Source organism: Anolis carolinensis, unplaced genomic scaffold (genome assembly GCF_035594765.1).
Source record: "Anolis carolinensis isolate JA03-04 unplaced genomic scaffold, rAnoCar3.1.pri scaffold_10, whole genome shotgun sequence".
In the NCBI taxonomy this organism is placed as follows: domain Eukaryota; kingdom Metazoa; phylum Chordata; class Lepidosauria; order Squamata; family Dactyloidae; genus Anolis; species Anolis carolinensis.
In genome coordinates this window covers 14,293,286-14,302,152 of record NW_026943821.1, presented here as the reverse complement: position 1 = coordinate 14,302,152, position 8,867 = coordinate 14,293,286, and the positions used below count along the sequence as shown (strand labels likewise).

Genomic DNA, 8,867 nt, shown 5'->3' with positions numbered 1-8,867 from the left:
GTGAATTGATTGTCTTATTGACAATGCCATCATGTAGCATCACTCCATTGAACTCTGCAGAAATGATTTACAACAGCAGCCGCTCAACATATAAAAACATGTGAACCAGAATCTCATATCTTAGAATCATAGAATAATAAAGTTGGAAGAGATCACGTGGGCCATCTAGTCCAACCCCCTGCCATGCAGGAAAAGCACAATCAAAGTACCCCTGACAGATGGCCATCCAGACTCCATTTAAAATAATAATAATAATAATAATAATAATAATAATAATAATAATAATAATAATAACTTTGTTTTTATACTCCGCCCCATCTCCCCGAAGGGACTCCAAGGAAGGAGCTTCCATCTTATTTTTCATGAATGGGATTGCAAAATTTGGGGAAAGGAGTTGGTTCAATATATGTCCCTTTTAGGAGTAAGATGGGAGGCTAATTTAATTATTGGAGATGTGGTTGGTAGAATACCTCAAAGTAAGTTCACTGGAAAGATGGGCAGGATGAGGATTGTATTTGGAAGGAGCACTTTATTATAACTGATGTCCCTTATTTGAGGGATGGAATTGGAAAGCAAAAAAAAAATGTATATGGAAAATGGATCCTTCATAAAGACATAAATATAAATAATGAATTAATTCTATGTAAATCAATACTTCGATATGGTGTTCAGATAGAAAACAAATTTGTTAATGGCTACTTACATAATGTCAATTCTGTATGTCATGGATTTTGAGTATCCCTTATCACTATTTGGAAAACCAGGGTCATGGTGGCGCAGTCGGTTAAACTCTTGTGCCAGCTGGACTTCTGACCTGAAGGTTTGGTTGCTGACCTGAAGTTGGCCAGTTTGAATCCGTGACATGGGGTGAGCTCCCGCCTGTCAGCTTTATATTGCGGGGACATGAGAGAAGCCTCTCAAGAGGATGGTAACACATCCAGGCATCCCCTGGGCAACGTCTCTGTAGATGGCCAATTCTCTCACACCAGAAGCGACTTGCAGTATGTTCTCAAGTCACTTCTGACATGATTAAAAAAAAATTGGAAAACCCGGCAACACTTAGCAGGGCTTTTTTCCACTTCTACCAACAGCTTGTTTCTCTTCTCTCCATTTTCCCCATAGGGCTACTGTTTTTGCTTATAGAACTTCTGAAAACTGTTGCTAAACGCAAAAAACGCCATAGTGTCCTGAGCCAGAAACAAATGAAGCCGACAGTTGCATGAAGGAATGAGCATGGAATCCATTCTATCAGAAAACAAAGACTGCATATTCTTTTTATTTTGGAAGGGTTTGGGGAGATTAAGGTTCTGGTTCTAACATTTGTCAGTTCTGTGAAAAGAGGATCCTACAAACTATTTCTTCTTATTATTAAAGGATTGTTTAGTCAGAGTTTAAAAGTCTTGCTGGTCTTTTCTAAGAATCATAGAATCCTAGAGTTGGAAGAGACCTCGCGGGCCATCCAGTCCAAGAAGCAGGAAAATCACATTCAAAGCACCCCCGATAGATGGCCATCCAGCCTCTGTTTAAAAGCCTCCAAAGAAAGAACCTCCACCACAAGAAATTGAAAACAAACACACAAAAGCCTATCATTTCAACTTAAGTCTATGCAAGAACTAGGACCCAAAGGCCATGAAGACATGCATCCTGATATCAAAACAACAACAACAACCATAACTTTATTCTTATATCCTGCCCCATCTCCCTGAAGGGATTCGGGGCAACTCACATGGTAACCAAGCCCAGCAATACATAATAAAATACAATCACACAAATACATTTAAAACATATAAACATAAAATCATAAAACATATAATACATTAAAATATACTCAAGTAATAACTAACAGTCAGGCGCAGTGAACATATTCCACTGGGGCAAGGCAAATGTTGTCTGTGTATAATAGAATGGCATAACATTAGGAAAAATATTTAAAATCTTTTCATGTTTGTGGAGTTACATTTTCTGTCATTTACAAAAATTAAGAAAAGAAATATTGACACAATGGAAACAGGTGCTAATGGAAAGAAAAGTAATACAAATACAACCACAACAGAACCAATTGTTTTGCAAGTTATTTATTTATTTGCTTGCCACACTACTAAACTGCAGTCAAAAGATTCAACACAACTTACAGGTGAACTCACATGGTGAAAACAGGCCAGACTGGCCGGAAGTATTCAGAATGCTCCATGGTTGTTACAGTAACTAAGAAGAAAAGAATGGAACTTGGAATTGAAGGAAAGACCAGAGGAGAAGCCTGAGCTGTCCAGTTGTGTTTTGTCCTGTTTTGTCTTTCAAGAACAGCCTTAAAACACTGTGGTAAGTAAATGAAAACTGCTTTGCTTCAGCAAAACATAAAGAACAGCACACTCAGTGGAATAATGCAAAAGGAAGCAAGGAAGTCTTAGGGCAAACACAGTTCTTAGTCTCTGATAAATTCCCAAATCAATTAGCAGTCTTACTTCAGATGAAGAAACAGCAATAAATCCTTAGGAGCAGTTTCCCAGATGCAGACTCGAAGCAGGCACAAGGGGAGCGAAGGCTTAGGCATTAGAGTCAGTTTGTTACCAGCAAAATCTGGCTGCACCTGCTTCTGCTTTATAGCCCTGAGTCCCCTCACAGCTGCTAGGGCAGTTCCCAATTATTCAGCTGCATTTCTGGCAGTTATTCTAGCTGAACACCATCTCTGCTCTGTTTCCTTTCACCTCTCCTGAAATGTGGGTACTTGCAAAATCTCCTCCTCAGATTCCAACTCACCCTCAGATTCATGAACACTTTTCTGCTCCTCTTCCTCTTCTGAAGAAGAGGAATCCCTAACAGTGTTCTTCCTACTTCACAGAGGTCAAGAAAAGTTGTTCTTCTTGCACTGTGCAGAAATCCTACCAGAGAAACTCCAATTTCCTGTCTTGTGTGGAATGATCTTCCATTAAGCAGAAGAAGAGGCCCAAAACTACAAACTGAGCTATGGAGGGGAATGAAATTCTGGCTTCGGGATTCACCATCTTCACTCTCCTGCTGCTTGTCATCACCGTCATGGACCATCACTGGATCTTAGTCCAAACAGATAGGCAGGCTTACTACAGTGGCATTTGGAAAGTCTGTATACAGCTGGTGTGTGCCAACATCATTGCCATGTCACGTAAGACACCTCTGTCTTCTTTTCATACAGCTATGGAGCCCAAAGGGCCTTCTTTCTTGGGAGCATATTGATCAGCTGGGACTCTATGCAGTTGGTTCTAGTTGTTGTTGTGTGCCTTCAAGTCATGTTCATGGAAGAAATACTTTGAAAAGATATCTTGCAATTCCCCACCTCAGTCTGAAATAAATAAACCGTCTGTTCTTCTTATTGTTTTCTACTACAGCCAATGTTCAAGGTGCAAAAACACTGCTGGTTCTGGCTCTTTTTTCTGGGTTTGTTGGTGCTTCATTTATGACATTCACCTACCGCTATTCCTCAAGCTTTACAATATACCGGTACCTTGTTGCAGCAATGGGATCTTTTATCACAGGTAAAAATATCACACTCTAGTTCACATAATGTCTCAGATTTTACTGAGTCAGGCCCTTTTGTGTTTGTGAATGTGCCCATAAGTTGCCTGTCAATTTATAGCAACACCATACATTTCGTATGCTTTTTTTAGTGTTAGGGATACTCAAATATGGTTTTGCCAATTTCTTCCTCTGAAATATAGCATCCAATATTCATTAGTGGTCTCTCACCCAAATACTAACCAATGCTTTCAAGATCAGACAGGACCTGGTGGCTTTCAGTATTTAGAAACATAGAGATGCAAGTACTAAATGATTTAAAACAACAACAACAACAACAACAACAACAGCAACAACAAGGCTTTCTACCCCAATCCCCTATAACTGGCTTTCTCTCTGAACAGTGGAGAAATGTGGTTCATAACTGTCTAACAGGATTCCTGCCATTTCTTGCACGCAAAAATGAAGTGTGAATTCTGTACAGAATAAATGCTAAACTGTGAATAGCTTTCAAAAACATCAATTTTGAATGACAGGCAGAAGAAAATTGTTAAAATTACTTGCTGTTTCATTCAAGATAGAAATTAACAGAATGAATAAATCACAAAATATTATACATTCTTAATTGCCTTAGTGAATTTTTGCAAAGAATGATGATGATGTGGCTCTTTATCCACAAGACGGTTGATAAGAACTAGATAACAGTAGCATCTGTGAAACTGAGACCCTTCTACACTGCTGTATAATCCAGATAATCAAAGCAGATAATCCATATTATCTGCTTTGAAGTGGATTTTATGAGTCTAAGAGGTAAAGATTTCCCCTTGGCGTTAAGTCCAGTCGTGTCTGACTCTGGGGGTTGGTGCTCATCTCCATTTTTAAGCCAAAGAGCCGGCGTTGTCCATAGACACCTCCAAGGTCATGTGGCTGGCATGACTGCATGGAGTGCTGTTACCTTCCCGCCAAATCGGTACCTATTGATCTATTCATATTTGGATGTTTTTGAACTGCTAGGTTGGCAGAAGGAACCAACTTGCTTACTGTTTTGGGATAGATTCCATTATATTTAAAGGCAGAATGGGAAACAAAGGCCCTTTCTACACTGCCATATATAATCCAGGTTATCTGCTTTGAACTGGATTATATGGCAGTGCAGACTCATAATCCAGTTCAAAGAAGATAATGTGGAGTATTTGCTTTAATAATATGAATTATTTGGCAGTGCAGAAGGGGTCGAAAGCTCTCCAGTTAAAAAGAAAGAAGCACTCTCTTAGGTCTGGCCCCATCCACTAACACACTTATTCCATAGTTAAAAACCTAGGTAATCCTCAGATGATCCAGAAAGAGCAAACTACAGGGCAGAGGAACCACAGCTCCAAAATGCTAAAACCCTTGGATGTCTGTGGTCTCTGTCCCCTTCTACACTGCTATATAAAATCCAGACTATCTTCTTTGAACCGGATTATATGGCAGTGGAGACTCATACAATCCAGTTCAAAGCAGATAATGTAGATCTCTCAAACATCTTTGGGAAATGCACACTAATGGTTTCTTCATGTTTTCCACAGCTGCCTTGGTGTTTTTAGCTATGAGTGTTTACACCATCCGCATCTCCACCCATGCAGTCAGCAGAACAGGGAAGGTCACATACCAATGGTCTTTCTACTTTGCCTGGGCAAGCTGTCCTCTCTTCATTTTAAGTGGTAAGCTGGAGAAATGTTACATCTTGTGCTTATGACCTGGGACCTGCTGGGAACGTGGCTCTTTCCGTTTTGGCCAGAACTTGTTAGAGGAGAGTGGATATTCAAAAGCAGCAAGAATAGTGGGACGAGTAGAGACATCCAGCTTGGTGTCTTCCAGGTGCATTGAGCTACGTGTCCCACTATTCCCAACACCATGGCCTTAAAATAATATTTTATGTCAGTAGTGACTTGAGAAACTGCAAGTCGCTTCTGGTGTGAGAGAATTGGCCAACTGCAAGGATATTGCCCAGGGGATGCCCAGATGTTTTGATGTTTTACCATCCTTGTGGGAAGCTTTTCTCTACTTATAATAATAAAACACAGTCAAATAGAACAATACAAGATGGGTATTGTTATATTTCTTGAGACCAGAAATGTCCTCTACTGTGGATTTTTCAGCCCCCAAAGTAAATGAACCCAAGGCTAGATCATCTCACTCTTCTGCTTTGGGTCTTTCTGTTGCAGGTTTCCTTGGACTGATGGCCCATCAGCGGGTTTTGATGCAAGTGGCTGCCTTGACAGACAAGGAAAGCACAAGCTCTTCATCCTACTCAAGCTGGACCACTGCCTCATCAAGCTATGCTGGTGATGAAGAAGAAGAGGAAGAAGAGGAGGAGGAGGAGGAAGAAGAGGAAGAAGAAAGAGAAGAAGTAGAAAATGTAACACAGCCAGAACGTACTAACGTAATTATCAGGCCTTCTTCAGCTAGGCTCACTTTGGTGACATGATGTGGATTTACAGTCATCCATGGGTGCTGTGAGATTCTAGATCACTGAACTGTATGCATTGCATATGTGTAGATGAGTGAGAAGATTTGTGTGTGAACATGTGTGTGAGAGATGTTATGTAGGTGGAGCGATTCTCAGAATGACTCAACTGTCATTTCTTGGCAATATTAAATAATGAATTATTATATTTGATTTCTTGTTTCCATTGCTTTTTTTCTCCTTTCTAAAGTATGTATTTTCAATTATTATAACTAAACCTCCATTCTTTGGAGTTTTTTTCTCCCCGCCAAAACTCAAAGTAATCAATACTGTCAATGTTTGTAATTGTGCTTGTCGCTAACCGTTGTTTAGCAGACTTTGGCTTATGGCAACCCTATGAATGAGAGACTGTCCAGTCAACCTTTCAACAGTTCAGATCTTTGAAGATTCAAAGCCAGCCATGACTTTGTTGATTGAGTCTATCCATCTGGAATGCAGTCTACCTTACAAAACATTGTCTCTTCTATTGAGTTGGGTCTTCTCATAATCTGGACAGTGTGCAATAGTCTGAGTCTAGTCATATGGGAGTTGTCATTTACCTGCATCCAGAGGGCACTGAACCCAGCTGACAATGGGTCTTGACCAAACTTGGAAGTGAGTGAAAGTACTGTAATTCCCATTATCTATGGTCCATGCTCTCCCAAAACTCACCAGGATGTAAAGTACGTAATGGAAAGTCTGTGTGCCACGTTTGGTCTATGTCATTTGGGGGGGGGGGGGGGAGATCCCAGTAGTCTCTGGATGTGAATGAAGGTACTGCAAATCCCATCATCCATGGTCCGTCCTCCCCCAATCTTCACCAGGACATGAGGTGGGTCATGAAGGGTTAGTGTGCCAAATTTGGTCCAGGTTCGTCATTTGTGTGGGTCACAGTGGTACTGCAAATCTCATAATCCATGGTCTATCCTCCCCCAAACCACAGCAGGATGTAAAGTGGTTCATGGGGGCTCTGTGTGCCAAGTTTGGTCCTGATACATCATTGGTGAAGGTTGCAGTGGTCTGTGGGAGCTGAAGCTGAACTGAAAATACTGCAAACCCCATCATAGGAAGGAAACATCACCGTACTGCTGCATACAAACACTGACTTTCAATATATACTTGATTGGGGACCCCACAGTGCCCTGATTTTTTTGAAAAGGCATTGTTAAATATATATCTCATTATAAAGATTTTCTTATAGCATGAAGCAGTTTGATTAAATTATCTCTTCTTTCCCCTGAAAATAAAATTAATCAGTTATTACCTTTGTACTGAGATAAGAAACCTGTTGTGCATGTTGTGCCCTGCCTTAAATCTCTGCTCTTGAACCACTTAATGTCGAGACACAGAGGCCTTAAATAGCCACACACGAGTTTAGACCAACAAAAGGTTTATTATAAAGTAACAAAAATTCGCTTAGAGACATTTAACTTCAGTGTCTCTAGCCAAAACTCAAGAGTCTGCCCAAACTGGGCTTTAAAAAGCAACCAGAAAATAACCCGGATTAAACTGAAAGAAAATCCGGATTAAACAGGGAGAAACCCCAGATTTAAACTCAGTTCAAAATAAACAGCAGGCAAACAGCGCTGTAACAAAGGGTTCCACTAGACAGCACTGTATCCAAAGAGTCAGTTGCAAATAGGAGTTGCCAAAGCCAAACCAAAGTCCCAGAGCCACCGTAAAAGGAGTCCAAACAACATCATTTCACAGGTGGTTAAACAGAGCCGTAGTAAATGTAATCCAAGGGTCCAGGAAGGGAGAGAGCCTCATTCACGATAAGCCAGTCCAAACGTCGTCACTAAGGTGGTTAAACAGAGCCGTTGTCAAATCAATCCAAGAGTCCAGGAAGGGAGAAAGCCACACTCACAATAAGCCAGTCCAAACAACGAGAATCCTCAGAAAACAGAACTCCAAGCTGCAGAACCCAAACCCAAAACCCAACACGAGAACAGGCAGTGACAAAATCCACACGATACGAAACCAACACTTTGCCTTCTGCAGTTTCCCCATTTCAGAGCCTTCTTTTAACTTACACATCATTATCCGATGATGAGCTGGCCTCCACCCCATCATCATCTCTAGCAGCGGTCCTTGTCTCCACACCCGATCCCGTTTCCATCCCTCCAGCTCCTCCATCTCCTGTCAAGACTTAGGTTTCCCCATGACTCGGATGTACCTTCCATTTGCCAATACTCCTGTCCCACCAACGTGTTGCTAGAAGCTGGTTCAGCACATATGTTCCCTATCTCTTGTACCCTAGTCCAATCCATTGTGTTCTCCCCATCCTCATCACTCCCAGACCCATCACTCCCAGAGAAACCCATAAACGATTCATCATCTGTGGGAGCAGTAAATATACCCCGGAGCTTCTTCCTCTCCCGTTCTTCATCTGATTCCTGCCCCCGAATAACCCTCTTTGTGCCTCTATTCCCATCCATCACATTTCCTTCCACGCTCATCGACTCCCCGCCACTTGAAAACCCTTCAAAGGTGTCTTCATCAGTAGATGCCATAAGTATATCCCGGATCCGTTCCCTTTGCTGTTCCTCAACTGACACCTGCGATTACCCCTTTGTCTCCTACTGGTACTGCTACTACTGCTTGCAACATTACTACCTGACTTAACTACAACACTTAATGTCATAGTACTAAGTCAGTAAAGTTGCAGGACGACAACAGTTGTTGTTTCCTCTGGGCTGCCATATTATACCCAAAATATGGCCAACCTGGTTGTGCCTTCCCCTATCCTCTGAACATCTGTGGTGTCATAATCCATATTGAGAGTGCCTTCCAAATGGAGCAGGTCTGGACATCTGTGTGAGCAGAGTGATTTACCCAACCATGAAGATACATGATTTCAGACATCAGCACCACTTCTTCTTTCTCTCCA

General features: G+C 41.4%; 1 protein-coding gene across 1 annotated transcript; it reads left to right on the top strand.

Moving 5' to 3' along the window:
* The first annotated feature begins 2,232 nt into the window (after window positions 1-2,232).
* On the top strand, window positions 2,233-6,151 carry LOC134293714 (protein NKG7-like). Its single transcript, XM_062962075.1, has 5 exons — window positions 2,233-2,319; window positions 2,840-3,139; window positions 3,363-3,509; window positions 5,058-5,192; window positions 5,697-6,151. The coding sequence occupies exons 2-5, from the start codon at window positions 2,965-2,967 to the stop codon at window positions 5,957-5,959; spliced, it is 720 nt and encodes a 239-aa protein (XP_062818145.1). The 5' UTR covers window positions 2,233-2,319; window positions 2,840-2,964; the 3' UTR covers window positions 5,960-6,151.
* Window positions 6,152-8,867: the final 2,716 nt, after the last annotated feature.